This window comes from Lycorma delicatula, chromosome 1 (assembly GCF_047948215.1).
Source record: "Lycorma delicatula isolate Av1 chromosome 1, ASM4794821v1, whole genome shotgun sequence".
Taxonomy (NCBI): domain Eukaryota; kingdom Metazoa; phylum Arthropoda; class Insecta; order Hemiptera; family Fulgoridae; genus Lycorma; species Lycorma delicatula.
This window is the reverse complement of record NC_134455.1, coordinates 35,164,142-35,186,315: the sequence shown is the minus strand read 5'-3', so window position 1 is coordinate 35,186,315 and position 22,174 is coordinate 35,164,142. Positions and strand designations below refer to the sequence as shown.

Here is a 22,174-nt window from a genome sequence, read left to right as displayed (position 1 = left end):
ATATAAGTCCTTTCATTGACAACAAAAGCACAACCAACGATACCGTCTTGTTTCGACCCATCAGTGTATATCACCGCGTCTGGGTTCGTCTTGGTGAGAATATACTGAAAACATTTGCCGGAAAACAATAGGTGATGTTGATTGTTTATCGTATGTTGTTAGGTCAAATGTAAAATTTACAAGCTTAATTCTCCACGGAGGATATGAGCACGGACATGATGGAAAGAACGAGGGAGTGTCAACATTTATATGCTGCAGAAAACGTTGGGTACGGACACCCACAGGAGCAGTGCAGCGTGGACGGTCCTCATACTTCCTTAAATTAGGATTCCTAAGAACTGGGTCAAAAGCTGGGTGATTTGGCTGTCCTTTCAGACGGGCAAAATAAGATAAAAAAAGCTGGTCTCGTCTATCCCAAAGTGATGGTTCGCCACAGTCTACAAGTAAGCTTGCGATAGGGCTTGATCTAAACGCACCTGTGGCAAGCCGAAGAAAATCTTGATGTACACCGTCCAGCATTTTAAGTATGGTTTGACGAGCTGAAGAGTAGGCGACACAACCATAATCTAAACGGGAACGAACAAGGGAATAGTAAAAACGTAACATACATGACCGATCGGCTCCCCAATTGGTGTTACTAAGGACCCGCATCATATCTAAAAGTTTGGAACATTTTTTCCTCAATTCCTTTAAATGTTTGACCTAAGTAAGACGGCTATCAAAAAGCAAACCTAGAAACTTAACGTAGAGAGAGCAATACGCTCTCTGTTCAGAAAAACCCTGCGGAATAGAAGGGTTCCGTAGCCGAGAAAAGACTACACATTTCGTTTTGTCGGATGAAAATGTGAAACCAGTAGTTCTGGACCAAGCCTCAAGGCAAAATATAGTGTTCTGTAGCAGTCGCTCTGCAGTGGGTATTGAGCGGCTCACAGTGTAAATAACAAAGTCGTCAATAAATAGAGAACATGAGACAGAAGTCTGTACACAATTGTAATGCTGTTTATGGCTACAGAAAACAAGGTGGTACTTAATACACTACCTTGAGGTACTCCATTTTCCGAGACGACACTGTCTGAAAGTGAATCATCTACACGAACACGAAACGTTCTGTGATTTAAGAATCGCCGGATAAAAGCAAGCATATTGCCGTTCATTCCCCATCTCTTGATGGTGTTAAGAATACCACGTCGCCAGGCTATGTCGTACGCCTTTTTTACATCGAAGAAGATAGCAACGAGGTGTTGGCGGTTCAGGAAGGCGTTTTGTATGGTTGTTTCCATTGACACTAAATGGTCAATGGAAGATCGTCCTTGTCGGAAACCACACTGTTCCGAAGAAAGACAGCCATGTTTCTCCAAGTACCATGTAAGCCTGCGGTTTACCATTCTCTCCATTATTTTACACAACACGCTTGTTAAAGAATTAGGGCGGTAGCTTGAGGGATCGGTTTTGTCTTTACCAGGCTTTAGTACTGGTATAATAAATGCCTCTGACCAGTTGGGCGGAAAGACTTGTTCGGAGAATAAACCATTGTAAATATCCAAAAGATGTAGTGCTGAGTTAGGAAGGTGTGAAAGCATACAAAGGCGAACGTTGTCTGGTGCAGGGGAAGTGTCACGTGAGTTCTTAAGTGCGTGCAACAATTCTTTAAATAGGAATGGAGTGTTCAATACACCAACCGAATCACCAATGTTTAACGCCAATATTTCTATCTGTGCTTTGTACGTGTGAGAGTCGTTACTATATGATGAAGTGAGAGACACTGAGCGGAAAGATTGTGCTAAAGTATTTGCTACAGCCGAAGATGATGAAACGAGTTCTCCTTCGTCGATGAGACCGAGAATAGATTGTTTGGCGATCCGAAAATTGCATGGATTTTTTTCCACACAGTAGACGTGGGAGTAGTACGTTCACTTATTTCGTCCATGAATTCCTCTTAGCGTTCAAGAAGACCCGACGGCATACCGCTCTAGCCCTGCGGTACAAATTTAGATGTTCATATAACAACTTAAGAGATCAAACCTTGTGCATCTGAACTTTTCAAGCATTACTAAATCATCTTTTACCTGAGTCAATCTTTTAGCCAGTCTCATAGAAACAAATCACAAATTTGTAACTATTAATAATTTAGATATTCAACATTTACATAAAAAAGGATCACTAACTTTTTTGGATAAAATGAAGAATTATGTAAAAATTTATTAATGTTCAAACCATGAATGGTTAGGTACAGTTTTTCAGCTAGAAGTTCTGTGCAAAACACAGCACCTTTCTCTAACTTAGGTAGGTTGCAAAATAGGTTTAAATTATAACTTAAGTAAAAACAAACATTAAAAATACTTGGTCCAGTTTATCATTACATAAATTATTGTTTTGTATACTTATGAATTTATAAAATGTTTTACTTTACTTATGTAGAAAATACATGAATAAGAACAAAAATTCATTTCAATTAGTGTTGTATATTGATCTTGTGATATCTTTAGTGGTCATTAAACTATATTGTATAAAAGAATAAGATAAAACCATTCTGTAGGAAAATTATTCTTAAAAATATATACAACTTTTATAATTCTTTACTTAATAGTATATTTAAATCAATTGTTTTTATTCAATCCTATATGTTCTCCAGTCATAAAACTGTGCAAAACTCACATTTATATCAGTCATTATCGGTCAAGAGCAAAATATACTTCAAAATACAGACATAATTTTAATAAAAGTGCAGTGCATAATGAAGTAAAAAGCAATAGAAAAATAGTTATTTACAATTATATAAAATTAAAAATTTTAAAGAAGTTCATTTTAATTTTAGTAATATTAGATTTTAACATATTAAAGTTTAGGTGGTGATTCCAAATTACATTAGTAAGCATTCATTACGATTCTGATAATTAAATTAGATCATACCATATTCAGAGGTACCATCTTAAGAATTGTCAATATCACACAACAGTTATAACAATATTATAAATCAAAAACTTACAGATTCAACAAATCATTTTATTTTCCTATTCATAATTTACAATAGATTAATGTGTAGAACATAGTTATCAAACATATAATTGAAACATAACTGAGATAAATGAGGTTTATTTAAACTTATAAAAGCATTATGTAATCCATAATATATATTGTGTGCTAAGTACCATAATCAAAGCAGTTGTAGGTTAACCAACATGAGACATGAATTTCTTTTGAAAATTGCACAGCCATTACAAAAAATGACTGTCATTCCATGTCAAGCTTACTACGGAAAGTAAGCAGTAAAGCAGTTTTTCATTGCCATTTCACTGGCCAAATAAATTGTTGAATATCAACATGCCAAGCCCACTGAAATACAAATATATTCAATCCTACCAATGAATTTACAAGTGAATATCAATTGTTCAGATCAAGGAACTAGGAGTATTATAATTATCATTACTCTGAGAAAAAGTAATTCTGATTGGTACTGTTTATATCTGAGATGCTTTACGTATGTCAAAGCCATAAGAAAGACTGGGCAAGTAGCATTAAACAAAAATTAATTTACCTTCTTTTGCTCATACAGTTCATACATAACAGAGTGTATTTAACTGTTTGTATATGAATTAATTTTATTCAAGAAAGGAAAATAAAAATAAATTAATTTCAACTGTGACAGCAAAAGTGTGTGTGCATACACTTCAACTAGTCTGTTTTGTTTTATTTTAATTAATGTTATTACCGAGTACATTTGTACAGTTATGTTTTTATATGTTTATTGCATTTTTATTATGTGTCATAAGTTGATTCCACTAATAATCAAGTATTATTTTGATATGAAAATTGTCCTATGATGCTTTGACTCACAAATTGGAACATGTTTTGAGATGTAAATGAAAAATAATGTGAGTTTTGCAACAAATTTTTAACATAATTTAGCTGTGATAAAAAGCCAAACATATGGATTATAAATTACAAAGATTGGTCCAATTTTATGAAAAGGACAATAATAGAAAAAAAAGAGGAAAACTCCAGACTGAATGACTCTAACTGTTCTGAACGACTCCGGTTTGAAGTACATGTACTTCTAACCCCAACTAGGTAGATCATAGTGTCATAATAAATTCATGGATAATGAGGATTTTGGTAAACTATTGTGTTGTTGAACAATCTCTAGTGAACCACAAGTAATTGAAATTATTTATGACTTCTAGAAATATCATTTTTTTAAATTATTTATACTTACAAAATTTGGATTTATGCCACCAAAGACAATTCGTGGTTTTTCTTGTACTTTACATTTATCATTTTTATCAATTTTGAATATGAATCCAGCATTAACGTAGGCATGGGCATTTTGAGTCCTTGGCATTATCTAAAAAAAAAGACTTGTATATTATCTATAATTTTATATTGTTAATTAAAATTTATACTTCATAGAATTGTAGTACAATCCTTGGTAATAAATGAAAAACTGTACAATAATTAAGATTATTTTGATTACAACCAAAGATAGTATCTTGAGTTCTTTGCACAATTAATAATTTATTATTCAGAAGGCTTACTTTTGTTTTTTTAATTATTTGCTGCTCACTAGTTTCATTTCATATACAGGTTTTTTTGTTTAAAACATTTAAAGCCTAACCACCTTTCCATTTACTAAATAAAAAATTTTTTTTTTCATTTTACATTTATTTACTATGTACTTGTATATTACAACATTTATTTGTAGTTTACTATTTAAAATTTGTACAATTTCTTATTATAATACAGTGTAATATTTGTACTTGAAATTTGCACTTTACTATTGTATTCTTAACCCTTTCGGTCATTGTGTTCACTACAGTGGATATCATGTTTCACCACTTATAATTTAAATGAATTTTGTTTGAAGGCTGTTTTAGAAATACCAATTCCAGTAACAAACCTTTTAATGTGCAACTGTATACTCCGAACTCTTATCGGATTCATAGAGAACAAGTTATTCAACCTTAAATGCCTTATCATAAGTTTTTTAAAGGTACTGTAGGCTTTTTTTTATTTTAGGATAACTATCTCATTTTTTAAAATTGTAATAAATTTTTAAAAAAATAATGTATGGTTAAAAATGAATTAATTCTAATAATGTTCAGTCGATTATAAGTTCAATAAATTTATTATTTTGTGATAAAGTCTTTCTAAAATTGTGTCTACAACAGTGGACGCCTTGACTCAACCATCATCACTTCTGTAGCATTGCTTATTTACTGTTGTGTCTAACCATTTTTGAAACAAGTTCATTCGTGATGACTGTGAGTTGGTAGAAATGTTGGGAAGTGGAGACTTATGAACTTTCAGAAGATGAAAGTGAATTTGATGAGATAAATATTTTTAACAGTACATTTTTTTGTAAAATATATTTTTTCTTTCTTTTTCCTGTTTAGCCGCCGGTAACTACCGTTCGAATAATACTTCAGAGGATGAATGAGGATGATATGTTTGAGTGTAAATGAAGTGTAGTCTTGTACATTCTCAGTTCGACCAAAATATATCTGTCAGTAATATTGTTAACCTCACTTTATAAAATTGGCCAATGGATCAAATGTCCCTTCAGTCAACTTATTATTTTATGATTAATGTGTGATTGCATAATCTTGATGTGTTTCTTGCAGAAATTGGAGAAGAAAATGTTGATGCTGATACTCCAGAAATTATTAGTTACAATGTCTATTCAAAAACTATATATAATGAAGTAGGGAGTGAAGATGAAATTGAGACAACCATTAACATCAATAGTTTGCCTTCTATGTCAATAAATACCACTGTTGATGATCATTCTGCTAGTACTTTTGAAGATGCTGTAGAGCATACATGTATAACTGCAGCACAATCAGAAAAATCTATTTTTGATGGTGAAAATCTTATACCAACAAATTGCATTAAATGGAAATAATGTTATATTTTTGCACTGCTCCAGAACCAACTTTTGAACCTCTGGAAGTTCACTATGAGGAACTCAAAGGTCCAGTTTATTATTTTAGCAATTATTTTACTGATGAATTATGGAAAGATATTGCATATCATACAAACTTATTTTCAGTTTAAAATTAAAAGCATTTGTTGCGATTCATTTGCTTATAGGCAATCTCAGTTATCCTCGTGAACGTTTGTACTGGGAACCAAAATTTTCAATACCACTTGCTTGTGAAAATATACAGTTAAATATATTTTATAAGTTAAGATGTTGTATTCACTTTGTAGATAATGTGTGTCAAGAGAAAGGTAACAAAGACAAATTTTGGAAGGTCCGTCCACTTTACGATGCCATCAGGAAAGGGTGCCCTTGAGCTTAAAATGGAGAAAAATGTACGTGTTGATGAACAAATGGTCCCTTTTAAAGGAAAATGTTCAGTTAAACAATTCATACAAAATAAGTTACAAATGGGAATAAAACTGTATTTGTTTTGTGGTGAATACAGACTAACTTATGATTTTATTCTTCATCAAGGTTCAACTATCAAAATAAATAATAATTATATTCAGTTAAGACATGGGGCAGCAATAGTAATGCAGTTATCTGAAAGAATTACAGAGAAAAATAATTATTTATATTTTGATAATTATTTCAGTACATGCTGGTTATCTCAATTTCTGAAAAATAAACAAATTCACGCAATTGGTACTGCTAGAGTAAATTGATTTACCACTCCTCATTTCAGATGCTGATGTGAAGAAAAAAGAGCAAGGGTATTTTGAAGAAGTTGCCATTGATGATGGCATCATTTTAACAAACTGGCATGATAATTCATTGGTAGTTATGGCATCGAATTGTATTTGTTCTGGTAATGCTGACATTTGTTGTCAGTGGGATAAAGTAAAAAATGACTATGATAATGTTCAATGCCCAGAAGTTGTAAAAAGATACAATGCAAATGTGGAAGGATTTGATAAATGTAACTTTTTGATTTCCATATACAGAACATTCATTCGTTCTCAAAAGTGAACTTTAAGAATGTTCACACATGCTAATTACTTTAGCTGTCACTAATGCATGGTTATAATATAAATTAGAGGCAGAAGAATTAAAAATAAATAAAAAAGAAATTCTAGACCAAACTCATTTTCACTAATACCTAAGAGAGGCTTTAATATTATGTAATAAAATGCCAGAGAAAAAATAAGGATGTTCATCGTCATTTGAGTTCCCACAGACTCTCCAGACCTTTGAAAAGAAGAAAGGAAACTCAACCAGATGAAGGTATTATTAGGTATGATGATAAGATTCATCTACCTGATTTTGACCAACAAAAATATACATTCAGAATTATAGAATTTTTATCATTAAACTTTACTGCAGTAAAAAACACATATGTGTTATATAAATTGTAAAATACACCTTTGCATAGCTAGAGAAAAACAACTTTTTTAATATATCATACAAAATAGACAAGTAAGACTTCACATTTAATAAATAAATTGTAGCCAATTAATTTTTAATCAAGTTAGAAATATGTGCATTTTGAATTTAAATTTATAAAACGTTTTTTTGTCAAATTTCGCTATAATTTTTTATTTCTACACTTTTAAAATTTTATTTTTCATTTACTGAAAATATATTATAAGGCTTTCGAAGTACATTAATTTGAAATACATACATTAAATTTGATCAGAAAAGCTGTTTAAAGTTATTTTTGTTGCCCAACTACCTCAAAAAAAAAAAGAAAAAGAGTTAAATATTCCATTCATACGGTTCCTTTGAGTCATGGTGTCCAGTGCAGGGGACAGTGTGTAAGTTGGATACCAATTAATTAAATAAAAATTTTATTACTTCAGAAAATTTTTAAAAATTAGCTGAATTTAGTGTATAAGTTTAAAAATTTTATAAATAAGAAAGTGTAGCTGAAAGAGTTAAATATAAATAATTTTTGGGTGAAATTGTAGAAATGAATTGAATTGAATCTTAATATATGAAACAATTATTTCAGAATTATAGAATTTTTATCATAAAATTATACTTGAATCTGAATTGATGTATGAAAATTTTATTTTGCCGAGTAGATTTATTTCTAAAATCTTATATGAATTTAATACTTAATTCAAATGAATGTCATCAAAGGAGATATATCTATAATTTTTTTTTGATCTACTTGAAAGAATACAAACAACCAGTGATGGTCATAATTTGTTTCAAATAAAAATATTGAAAGATATTAGAAAAATATTTTTAAAACAGAAAAATTTCCTACCTTGTATGAGCGGAACACATATGCAGAATTATTCCATGGAGGTAAAACTATTGATGTAATGACTTTTTTGTTCATATCTGTATTCATAATGTATTCCAAAAGAGATACCAAGTTTGATGTACCAGTAGGATTCTCTAAACATTCATAAGAAAATGACATTAGTTTATATTATATCAAAGAACTGCAATTACATTATAAAATTATGCCCAGCATTTTTTTTTGAATTGCTAATATACACTAAACAAAAAACAAATAGTTATTCTTTTAAAAGAAGTTATCTTATCCTTGTATAATTTTTTTGATGTGGAAGTGATTAACTAATGATGGTTAATCAGAATATCATTATTACATAACAGATGCTTCAACAAACTGCCACAATTAAAAAGCAATAGATGCAGTTTTCTTTCAGATGGATAGCTTTTGACAATTATTGTATCATGCTAATGACTATAAAGAAGTGACTGTCACCTAACAAAGTGAAATTTTTATGATCTTTAGAATGTTGTATATATTATATTATACTATATCCAATCTAAATGTGAGGGAGCATTTTAGAAGGCAGTGACAAGTACCCTGAATACGAGGTAGATTTTTACCTCATTTTTTTGTTGGAAAATGTAGTCAGCATCTTTATTAAGATTACAGAAGCAGTCTGCTGTTCTACATCATATCCAGGTAATAATGGCCAGTCATAGTTCTTTATGCAAAATAAAGAACAAACCTTTATCTAAGAAATGATACAGAAAAGATTAATTTCAGGTAAGTTTAATGTGTGCTCAATTGTTGAATGAGGGTTTTTAAACATTGCGACATCTCAACTAACACTAATTAAGAGTTGTTTCATTACTCAAAAAAATTATCATTCTCTATATAGCCACCTGAATTAAGTAGCAAAATTTTATTCAGTCACAGACTTAGTGCGAGATCATCAGATCAGTTGAAATACCTCAATGATTATCTGAGATTATGAAGTTCACACTTATGTTTGTTGTATGCTAAGTTGATATACAGTTCTTAAGTACAGGAATATGTTTATTTGAAATCAGACACACCAGAACATAAATATTAAATATCTTTCCTCTTTGAAATAATGTACAACTGGTGGTGATCAAGATTCTGTTAAAACAGAATACGTTTGTATGTGTGCACATATATGTTTATATATTTCTTCATATTACATTCAAAAAATATAAAAAACTTACCAATCATAAGCTGAGCTCCAACCATTTCCAAAATTAGAAAGATATCTGAAGGAAATTCTCTGTGTTGATATTTGATAGAAAGATTTCCTGCTAGTGAACCTGTCTGTATAAATGAAGCAAATACAACAGAATTATACGAAAGTAAAATTGGAAAATAATTCTAAGAATAAGTATTCAGAAAACTTAAGTAATTAAAAAGAAAAAAGCTTCTAAATTAATATCTTAGTGTAGGTTTTATTTTAGTAATCATTTCTGTAATTTTTCTTACTAATCACTTACTTTCTTACTATACTACACCAGCCTGTTAGCTTCATTTCCTGCATCCTACCTTTTCAGTTATGTGTTTCATATATTTCAACATTTGTCTGCCTTTACTGTTTCTACCATCTACACTTCGTTCTAGAAAAAAATTCACTAATTTGGATTCCTTTATGCGTAACATTATCAATTTGTTTACGAACTCTTCCACAGACTTTTCAGAAATTCAAATTAATAAACCTCTTCACTTTGTTATCTTTCAACCAACCTAATTTTTAACATTCTCTAGAAATGTCGTATTTAAAAGTTAGTATCTTTGTTTTTCTGTTAAATGCTTCATGCAAATACTTTAAAAATTCATAATTTCTTTTCTGCATAAAGCTCCAGTGGTTTGATCCAATTTGTTTTTGATAATTTCCTAATTTCATCAACCCTGTCTAATTTTACTTCCTAAATAAAAAAAATGTTTACTTTCTTGTCTTCTATATCTTAATATTTAATTACCATGCTCTCAGGTTCACTTCATTATCTTTACTTTTATTCAATTTAAATTGAATTTCTTCTCTTGCAGAGTCTTCATGCCATATTCTTTCAATCTTATGTTTTTATGAATAGTTTTAATTTTAAAAAAAATAATAGTTTTATTTGCACATTAAAAATTGTTTATTTCTATTGACTGTTTCTTCACCCTCAATTTTTTATTTTAGTTTATTTTTGCTTTTTCCTTATACAAATTAGAAAAAAAAATACAGAGGTACATCTTTACATCACTATTTTCTGTTCAGTAACTTAGAACACCACAGCTATCGCAGCTTCTTCACACAACTTCCTCTTATACACAACATATCATCAAATTACCCCACATAGAATAAATAAAAAAAATTACTTTGTCATACACATAAATAAATTATATAGCTTATTAATTTTGAGGTTGTAGTTATTTGTTTGACCATTGTACTTAACAAAACTCTGCTTACATATTAATATTTAATACATTAGCATCATAAAACTGTCTACTACTTAAATAATATTAAGAAGAGGACAGTTTTTTCTTTAACTAAATGGTAGTTGCTTCCTTGACTTAAGATTCTTTCATTATTTCTCAAATCTTTTCTTATCATGCTTCTTTATGTGATCAAATCCCAGTTGGTTCTTCCTATCAGATAACATCAAGGATGCACCAGCTCAATCTTCAATATAGGACATCGTTTGGATCATTAGGATAGGTTGTGAGAAAGGATTTGTCCATTGGTATAGGTTGGGATAGTTTACCATCTTTTCTAGGACCATAATCTAGTTCTTTTATCCTTTCAGATTTATTTCTCGTATATATACACAACATAACTAAATGATCTTTATAAAAGTTTTGTACTTCATTCTTTTCCAGTTCTTACTCAGTGGATACTCAAAAGGTTTCACCAGATAGTGTTGAATATTACACAAAAATATTTAAATAAATCATACCATTTTGCTAAACAATGATCATATTTTTTTTTATTAACTTATATGTAAAATCAACTTTAATTTGTAATGTATATTTTAATACTTTTTTAATGTCAAACCATTATATAAACTAAAATTTAGTGCTACAGCTATTTATAGTACTGAAGATAGTTATTCCTTTTTACAATAAAAAATAAATTATTATCAGCAGACTTACATTTCTCACTGGAATGTGTGCTACTAAATCAATGTGATCTGCTAATACTTTTGCATAACCAAAATATGTATTTTTAGTCTTTGCAACTTCATAAAAGAATTTCATTGCATCAGTAAGAGATACATTAGCTCCAAGTTTTAAAGAATTGTCAATCACATCCCGTGAATGTAATTCTGGAACTCCTGTGACATCTATGTAATGAAATAGCTGACGAGTGGGTCGGTAAACACCTGGAAACAAAGAATATTGTATTTGTTTGTTTGTTTGTCCTAATGATAAAATATTATTTTAAGGTACAAAGTAAAAATAAAATAAATTCTTTAATATTAGTGTTATTCTTTCAAATTTTTATTAGTTATGTTTTATATATATATCTGTAAAAAGTTTTCTTCAGCTTGCCTAAGAAGATGTTATTTTGATCTGTAAAGATTTACTACTGATTTGATTTGCTGTTCTCATTTGAACAGCAAACCTCTTTTTCTTTTCATATGTTAACATCTTATATATTAAATGTTATATCCTATCATTGCACTTTTATCTTTTATCAACTCAATTGTGGCTGCCTGTTCAACATCTTCCTTAAATGACTGCATTAGTTTCCTTTATAATAATTCAGTTATTAAACAGCATTTTATCTCTTTTGAACTATTCATGAAGAAAAATTTCTGAAAATGGCATCCTATATTTTTTTCTCTTGAATTTGTCATTCGTGGTCAGTAGCTATAGAGCTGACAAAAAGTACATAAGTTTTGTGACCTATGTTGATGTAATAAATCTGTATTGTAGTATCCAATCACTTAGGGTTGGTCACATTGATTAATTAATATTATTAAATTAGTTCATGTCTCATCCATTGGGTATATAAATGTTCAGTTTAACTATAATTGACTTGAAATCATAAGAACCAGTGCTTAACAATAAACAAAAATATCTAGGACTGATGATACTGATTCGAATATAAATATATTAGATAGAATTTGTGAGCAAAAGAAGTCAGTAAGAATTAAAAAAAAGACAGTGGAAAGCACTTCAATCCTCAGGTTTTCTAATTAGTCATGGGATGCTTGTTATTCTAAATTGTAGGTCATTTCTTTGTTGTAATTTATGACTCATGTCAGGTGCCAGGCAACCTACAACTATCATGTTAATTATTTCATTCTTCAATGGTAGAAAAAATTTTTGCCTCTGCAAAAATTTTTTAGCCCTATGAAAACTTTATTAGAAAGTTATAATGTTGTATACCTAAAATTTAAAAATTACCCTCTGGGTTTATCTAGTGTAAAACTCATTGTCGTAGATCAGCTGATTTCAAAGTTGAGAGTTCTGAAGTTCAAGTCCTAATAAAGTAGTTGCTTTTATTCAGATCAGAATACTAGATTGTGGTACTGGTATTCTTTGGAGGTTGGGTTTCAATTAATCACATGTTTCAGGAGTGGTCAACCTGAGTCTGTTCAAGACTACACATTTATATTCATACATTCACACATATATTGGTGAGTCGCTAATTACTTTAATTGTTGATGTGACTAAAAGTAAAAAAACTGATGTAGACACCTCATGACTTCCTTGTACGCCTATTAAATTACAAATACACATTTTTTTACAATCACAGGTTAATAATTACTAATAAATCAATATATTTTTTTAAAAAAGTTACAAAAAAAAGGAAATGAAGTCAGATTCAAACTAATGTACCTTCCCCTTGTATGATCCAAATATTTCATTAATTAAAATTTTATTTGGCTATAACTCTGGAACCAATGAAAATAAGTACCACTTATGATATATTATTGAAAAGCTCTCAATGAGGGCTGCAGTTAAGAAAAAGTACAAAATCCAGTTTTTTTTGGAGAAAAACAATTTTCAAGTTTCAAACAGACAAATAATTAAAAACTAATTAGTTTTTATGCCAAAATTAAAATGACGTTCCTAGAAGAAAGTTAAATATAGTTATATAATTTGCTAAATATAGTGGTGAGTTTTACACTAGATCAACCCAGTGGATAATTTTTAAATTTTAGTTATACAACATTATAACTTTCTAATAAAGCTTTCATAGGGCTACAAATATTAGTTTATTTTTTGCAAAAATTTTTTCTACCATTGAAGAATGAAATAATTAACATAATAGTTGTAGGTTGCCTGGCACCTGACATGAGTCATAAATTACAACAAAGAAATGTCCTACAATTTAGAATAACAAGCATCCCATGACTCATTAGAAAAACTGAGGATTGAAATGCTTTCCTCTGTCTTTTTTAAATTCTTACTGACTTTTCTTTTGCTCACAAATTCTATCTAATACATTTATATTCGCAGCAGTGTCATCAGTCCTAGATATTTTTGGTTATTGTCAAGCACATGACATGAACTAATTTAATAATATTAATTAATCAATGTGACCAACCCTAAGTGATTGGGTACTACAATACAGATTTATTACATCTACATAGGTCACAGAACTTATGTACTTTTTGTCAGCTCTATAGCTACTGACCACGAATGACAAATTCAAGAGAAACAAATATAGGATGCCATTTTCAGAAATTTTTTTTCATGCATAGTTCAAAAGAGATAAAATGCTGTTTAATAACTGAATTATTATAAAGGAAACTAATGCAGTCATTTAAGGAAGATGTTGAACAGGCAGCCACAATTGAGTTGATAAAAGATAAAAGTGCAATGATAGGATATAACATTTAATATATAAGATGTTAACATATGAAAAGAAAAAGAGGTTTGCTGTTCAAATGAGAACAGCAAATCAAATCAGTAGTAAATCTTTACAGATCAAAATAACATCTTCTTAGGCAAGCTAAAGAAAACTTTTTACAGATATGTAAATGTTGTCATATAGCACACCACTGCAGATTCAAATCTTTGGAATGTAACTTTTGATATTCACCAAAAGTGTACTTATGATGAACAAGATATAATGTGATGCTGTGATGCAAACAAAAAATGCCACAGAAGGTGGTAGGAGATGAAGTACCATTCAGTATTAACTCAGAGTCCCTGTAATGACAAATTTATACTACAGATTATTTATATAATTGAAAGCATAGTATATTGCGATGGAGCTGGATACAAAGCACTACTCTGCATAATTTCCTTCATATCCTTCAAAAGTATGATCATTAACACAAAATTGTTTAAAACTAAAGTAAAATTACATATATACACCAATGAAATTATTAAACTCAAAGGAGTCACAGTTCCTGGGGATTATAAAAGAACCAGAATTTTATAGGTAAACAATTTGTGTTGACAGTCAAGAAGTGGCTTCAATATTTTATCAAGATTGATTGTATATAAGATGTAGTCTACAGCAGATATCAAGAAATTTAACAGAAATAAAACTGACTTTGGGTTATTATTGACCGCTAACACATTTTACAAAGAATAATTGGAAAGATATCGTTGGACAGGAAAGGGACTTAACTCAATCGAGAGGATATGACCAATATTTGTGAAACTTATACATATGTCTTATGTATTAAGAGACTGAATTGAATCATCTTGAATAATTAAGTATTATTATTGTTATTAATTATTATTTTTATTATTATTAACATATTATAGATACCATTATTACCATATTAGAGATACGCACTTTGGTTTTTTTAAATTTCTATTTGTAACTGCTCCTTCAATTAGCTAAATTTAGCTAGAAGGAGAATAATACTGACATATGTATAAGTATATTTAATTAGAAATATTGTAATAAATAAATAAATTATCATTATCATTATTATTATTATTATTATTATGTAATTAGACTCTTCTGACTGGGGCATTCCAATTACTCTGGTGATTTAAGATGAACATTATTTGAATCCACAGTGACAGAACTTATTTACATAGGTGAGTAGTTAATTTGGTTCTGTACCTTAAATTTTAACAGTGGCTTTTTACATTTAGAAGTGGATAATAACCATAAGAATGTTGTAGATTCTTATGTAGCATTAACCAGCCAATGTATAGAAGGTTGTATCTTCAAAAGGTTCCTGAAAAATAATGTGAATCGAATCTCTGGATGAATACATTCATGAAAGGAGCAAGTAAATTACTGTCTAAGAATGATAATGTACAGCTCCATCATAATGATGGACAGCTGGATGATGACTTATATATTAATTATTTAAATGCAAATTACCTATCCAAATTAAATAGGGAGATGTTATCATAGTTTCGTTAAAGAAAAAAAGATAATTTTTGTATGCTATAAATGAATTTTGATTGATATTCACTGTTATTATTTAAATATTGAATAAGAAGGTTGATTATATTACTCTTACGTATATTTTTCTAATTCTAATTTAAGGCTTAATATTGCTACTTACAATGATTTTTAATTTTTAATTTAATGTGAATGTATTTGTTAGATATATATAAATTACATAGTTTATATTAAGTGCTACTGCAATATTGTAAAACAAAATTTTAATAAAATTTATACTTAAAAAATTATGCTTAGGTGTTATACCATCTGGCATGTTAAATGTCCAGATCTTTGGTGTTCTTTGATTGCTTGGTTTCAGTTAATTGCATTATCAAAAAAAAAATTGCTCTGAGATTAGACAGGAACAAATATTACATGGTAATTGCCAGTTGTGTATGCAGTTATGAAATTAAAAAAATAAATTAAATATAACAACTTCATCAACATAAAAAAATTAATTTTCTGCTTTTTTGATCAGATCAAAACATAATACAACAACTGAAAAAGACAATTTTTATGCAATTTTCATTTGACCATATGTAAAATATTTGGTGTTAAAAGGTGAAGATGAAGATGAACACTTCAAATCTTTACTTACAGATAACCATTGTATATATTTTCTGGTTGTATAGTTGAATATTTTTAATAAAAATCATATATGAGTATAATTTACTACATTACAATGGTAATAGTATTATAATTATATGTTATAACTAATTTTTTTAGATGCCATAATAATAAAACAGAAATAAATGATTCACCTTTTGCTGTATCTCCATGAACAATCATATATGAATTGTCATCAATTCCATCAAGAATTTCAAATATTTCTCTCTTTGTTGAGACATGGTACCAATTTACATTATCTTCTAATGAAATCTTGAAAAAACTATCAGCATATGGCAGTTCAATGAATTCACTTCTGTAATTTTGAAGGCTCTCATGTAGATCATCTTCACGATTTTTACATGTTTTTGAACAACTTTCCAATAAATCCTAAAATTTAATTATAAATATATCTTATTACAAGAAAATAATATATTAATTACTATTATATAAAATCATAATTTTACGAAATAAGAAGTAATATGTAATAAATATTTATTTATTTACTCTTTTCATAACAGGCTGATGGCTAATTATTTTTCTATCTTACTTTTTTTGTAATGAGCGATGGATTTTGTTGCATATGGAAAATACTTTATTGAGAATCAAACCCAGAACCTTCCAAATGACAGTCAGACTGTAATGATTTCATCTAAATACAATCATGCTAACTCAATTGTAATGAGTTGATCTATCAGTAGATGAATACAGTGGTGATGTAAGTTCTGTTAAAGAAGAGTAACGTAATTGTGTCATTTTTTATTTAATAATGTTATTTCTAAATTAGTTAAATTTTTTCAGTAAATATGAGATTCACTAAAAAATTCATAGTTCTCTGTTTACTTGATATGAAAAAATATAACTATAATATGAGAGTTGTACTGGAGGAACAATTAGAGGAAGAATGTATGGTTTTGAAAAAAGTAGATTCACAGTCGAGTTGATTTTTACAGTAAGACTTCTGATGAAAAAAGGAAGAACTTTAAGGATTTAATAGTAGTTTCTGAATTTACAGAAAGCATATAGGGTGTGCAATAAAAATTAGTATGGAGGCCTTTACAAAAGGCTGAAAAAAGGAAAGTAATAAGAATGCCCAAGGCAATGTACAGTATGAACAATAAGTCCCTTTACATGTTAATAGCATAGTACAGTTAGACATGTAGATAAATTGTTATGAATACAAAAAAATACAAAAAAAAGTATATTTTTTGTTTTCTTCTGTTGAGCAGATCACTTTATTTCCCAACGTAAGCTGATTTCTGCGCATGTCACTTCAGTTAGTGTGGGAAGGACGTGACAATCTCAAGTTAAACCATGGAGGATACAAGTGCTTTCACTGTTGAAGAGCGTTTGTTGGCTTGTGTGTGGGTTCACTAACATAAGAACACAAAGAAGACAATGACAGACATTTGAGGGACTTCGCTGTGTGGTTTGGAAAACCGAAACCAAAATTATTTGCATGGGAGAAGAAAACCCTTGGGACGGGAAGTGTTCTTGATACACCATGTGGTGGAAGGCCTACAACTCGTACCATAACTTGTATTCTGTGGCGGAATCAGTTGAACGATCACCGATGTATTCAACCCATAAGCGGTCAGCAGAATTAATCAACTATGCGAGACCACATGCAAAAAGACTTAGATGTTTCATATTTTTGGCCATCCTCAGTGAATGAGTTGAGTGATCATGACTTGAAACAACATGTACATGCATGTGAAATGCTGCTCACACACTTCCCACATGCAAATGATTAAAAAAAACATTATGTTTTTTGACGAATGTGCGATTTTATCATGGCTCATGAAATCGTAACATCTTTTTTTAGGCAAAAGGCAATCTACACCTTTATGAGGAAATCGAGTGCAATCCGCTGCATGTTATAATTTGGGCAGGGATAACGGCAGACCATCTGCTTAGACTACATTTCTTTGATGGTTCTGTGAACCAGCACAGCTATCTTCACATGATTAACGCGTGTTTGCTTCCAATATTAATGGCAAGAGGAATAGCTGACATCGTTACACTTCAACAAGATGATGCTCCACTACAGTGTGCTGTGAGTGTCCACACACAGCTAATTGAACTGTTTTCAAACCACTGGCACTGGATTGAACATAAATTACAAGACCTTCCAGCACTATTGCTATAGCCTCCACAAAGCCCAGACCTCACCACACTGGACAATGCACTGTGGGGGTAATAAAAGAAGATGTTCGTAAACAATGAACAAGTGAAAGACTGAGTTCACATGGCATTTGAAAGGATCACCCCTGATATGCTGCACAGAAGAGCATGCAGAGGATGCACAGAAGACCCTCACAAAAAGAAATCACACACTGACAATCAGGAGATCTGGGAGACCATGGAATGACACCATTTCTTGAAATTATACAACTGGTGTACAGCAACCATCAATATTCATGCTGTGTGATGTTGATCCATCTTGTTGAAACCCAGCATTGTCAGTAATTTGTGGAAATGTCTATTTTTTTGCACAACTTTTTTCACCATAATGACTTATCTGTTTTATTGCTGTGTACTGGACACTGGTGTATCTGTAAAGGATTCTCTTGAGCCCAAAAATGAAAATTTTGTTTACTAACAAATCCATTAAGTTGGAAATGGACTTCATTGACATCCACAATTTGTTAACAAAGTCACTATCTTTATTTATCTTCACAAAAATTTGTTCACAGAATTACATTAACATTACATGATCATTTGGTTTCAGTTCTGAACCGGTGCTAAAGTAGTCCTGTAACAATATTTTTCTAACACTTGAACTATGCAACTGTAAAGACACTGCATGATGACGAATTAAATGGTATGTGCTTCTTATGATAGCAACTTGGAACAGTCTTGATTATGTCTGGTGTATTAACGATCTACACACTGCTTGAAAGTTTCCTTTTTCATTACTAAACCTGTTTTCTCAAAATTATATATCCATGTGTTAACTGCATGTGCTGACAGTACATGATCATGGCATCCTAAATTAGATTGATGGTGAAATTCTCTACATGCAACCTCCACGCTGTCATTGTTTTTATAAAAATCTTTGATTACAAAAGCCATGCTTTTGTTATCATAGATACATGGAGTAGTGCACAACATTTGTGCATTACTCCATGTATCTATGATAACTATGTATCTATAATAACTATGTATCTATGATAATTGCAAAATTTTGTGAGCTAAGTTCACAAAATTTGCTTCTATAAGTTATTCAATGCTGATATTTTCTCAGGGCTACCAACACAAATATAAAAATTTCCTGTTATCCTGAATCACTGTATTTCATGCCAAAATTAATTTCTGATACAGAGGATTGGGTTACAATGAGACAAGAGTAAAGTAAAGCTTATAGAGATGAAATTTACTAAAAACCTAGTAGACAAGATAAAAAGTATCATATAAAAATGTGGAAGAAAAGGCTGTCACAAATACAGAATGTAAGAGTATATCGGACAGGTTGAACAGTGCAAGACTCAGATCTATTCTGCAATTACTTGTAGACATTAATCTTAAATAACGTGCTAATACTGTTTTCATATTTATTTTCATGTCAATACAGATTCTTACAACATGAATTGAAATATTATAAATGATTATAAGCTATATGGTAATACAAAAGGTCGCATTACTTACAATACAAACTCAGTCAACGTCTTGTTATCATGTAAAGGCAACATCACTTAAGTCATTTACAAGGTGATTAAATACTGACTTCTGCCTTTCCAAAAATTGATATAATAATGTAGGAGAATACATGTGAATGGCTTCTTTATAATAGTACTGATTTCCTCATTACTGATACAATAAACTTAAAGCCTTTACTTTATTATAAACTATAAAATCTACGTTAAAAGTTTAATTTATGCTTTGATGTGGTTCTGAAAATTGTATTAAATGTAATATAATTTATTTAATGTGAAAATGAAAAGGATTTTAGTTCTTGTTAGTTGACTAGTAAGTCTTTGCAATGATTTGTTATGTCTTTTGCAATGAAGAAAGTTTATCAATGGCAAGCTTCCAGTAATTGCAATCTTCTCTAGCACTTTCAAATTTTCTAGCATTGACAACCAACAGTGCTAAAGTAATATAATTATGTGCTTTGATATCCATTAAGCAATCAATACCACTTGTTGCACATGAAATAAACTACAAGAGTATGTTACAAAATCATAAGGAAAACCTGTTGGGTTGTTGATTCAGCCCACTCAAATTCTCTCTGTCTCTCGCTATTATCTAGCCTAACGCTCTCTTTCTTACTCTCTACTGCAGTGAGTGTGAGCAGGCAATTTATATCTATGATTTATAAAATGTCTATCACTTTCTTAAATTACATAGTTATTAGTTTCCATTTGTTTAATTTATCATATATTTTTTATGATAATGAAATGTATAATTTTTGACAAGTAAAATTAATAACACATATATATATATATGAAAGATAAAAATAAGCTTATAATATTAACAAAAAATAACTTTACATAAGATAGAATACTAAATGATAATTTTCTACAAATTAAAATTATATCAAGTCAAGTAAAATGTTTTTCCAGTCAACTATCAAAAATTTTTCATAATTCTATCAACATTAATCAAGGCAATTTAATTTTATCGATTAGCTTTCATCCTTTATATTAATCCCTTTTTTTATAATTGGGCATTAGCAGGTATGAAACATTATGGTAGATAAGAATAAACGAATTTCTTCAAAAAAAAAAAAAAAGATGAGAAAATTCATAATTACTTCTATATCTGTGCATTTCTTTACAAGGGATGGTGGCGCATCTGAACAAAATGACTTGAAGGTATCCAAAATGGGTCGATAACCAGTGCATCTGCAAATATTTCCACCAAATGAGTTTTCTACTTCCTTCATTGTAAGTTTTGTGTTTTCATTTCCTTCCAGTTTTTTACTTTCCAGTAAGCTGTTTCAATAAGAAAAAAATAATTAAATTATGGAATTCAATTTTCATGAATAGGGATATTTATAGAGGTGAGATTGGTAATATAATACTTAAGTAAATTAGAATCCTTATTATATCTTATTATAGAACATATATGGATACAAAGTATGCACATATAGCAAATACTTAAATATAGGAAAAAATAATATATACATGTTTAAAGAAAATACAAAACAACATACGTGTGTAATAACTAAATTAAATTTTGCACACAACTGCAACTCTAATAACAACTCTGTTGTAATATTAATAATCACAGACAGACAACTTTTTGTTGTTAACTTAAGGTTTACTTTTGAATGATTTTGTTATTATTGTTTAATAAACTCTTTTCATAGCCAAATTTTTTTAGAGTATCATTTATTTATATTTTATAATTTTGAAGTGTATGATTAAGTTTAATCCATTTAAAAAAATGCTGGTCAGTCTCTATCATGAATGATACAAATAAAACTGATATTTTTGATTGCATGCAAGGACTGTTCATATCAGCAATTAATGGACTACTTCAGTCACTACTTGGTCTGAAAAAATCCTTGTAGTAGTTGACTTGGATAAATGGCAAAATGGTGGTGGGATTAAAGAGAGCACATATTCTAAAACCATTTTTTTTTTTTTAAAGCTATGCAAATGCTGAATCATATCGGACCACATTATCATATTAGCTAATCTCAGATTAGGTTAATGCCTGAATTCGATTACTGTAGAAAGGGTGTGGTTCAGCAGGATGTGCTTCACTTTATTATGAAGTTCCTTTGAGAAATTGTCTCAATGTTAATTTCTCTAATCAGACTGGCTACTATGTACTCAGATACCTCATTTGAATTCCTTCAATTTATTTTCTGGGTACATTTTGAAAGCAAATATATATTTAGTATGATTCATCTAAAGCAATGTCTCAAATAGACATGTACACAGGACATAGCTCTCATGGACAAACCAAAATAATTTTTATCTTAGATTGAACAGTAGGTTGTCAATGTACTTTGCATGTATGCTATGCTGCAATTTCTTGACACATTGTTTTTTATGAATTTGAATTTATAAATTGTAAAAAT

The 22,174-nt window shown here is 29.8% G+C and overlaps 1 protein-coding gene across 1 annotated transcript in view; it reads right to left on the bottom strand.

Moving 5' to 3' along the window:
- LOC142317477 (xanthine dehydrogenase-like) overlaps positions 1-22,174 on the bottom strand; it is a 152,709-nt gene that overhangs the window by 76,569 nt on the left and 53,966 nt on the right. Inside the window, exons 5-10 of the mRNA XM_075354045.1 lie at positions 20,897-21,077; positions 16,296-16,530; positions 11,313-11,542; positions 9,395-9,497; positions 8,193-8,326; positions 4,214-4,342 (exon numbers count right to left, since the gene is read on the bottom strand). Coding sequence (XP_075210160.1) covers positions 4,214-4,342; positions 8,193-8,326; positions 9,395-9,497; positions 11,313-11,542; positions 16,296-16,530; positions 20,897-21,077 — 1,012 coding nt within the window. The remainder of the gene's footprint in view (positions 1-4,213; positions 4,343-8,192; positions 8,327-9,394; positions 9,498-11,312; positions 11,543-16,295; positions 16,531-20,896; positions 21,078-22,174) is intronic.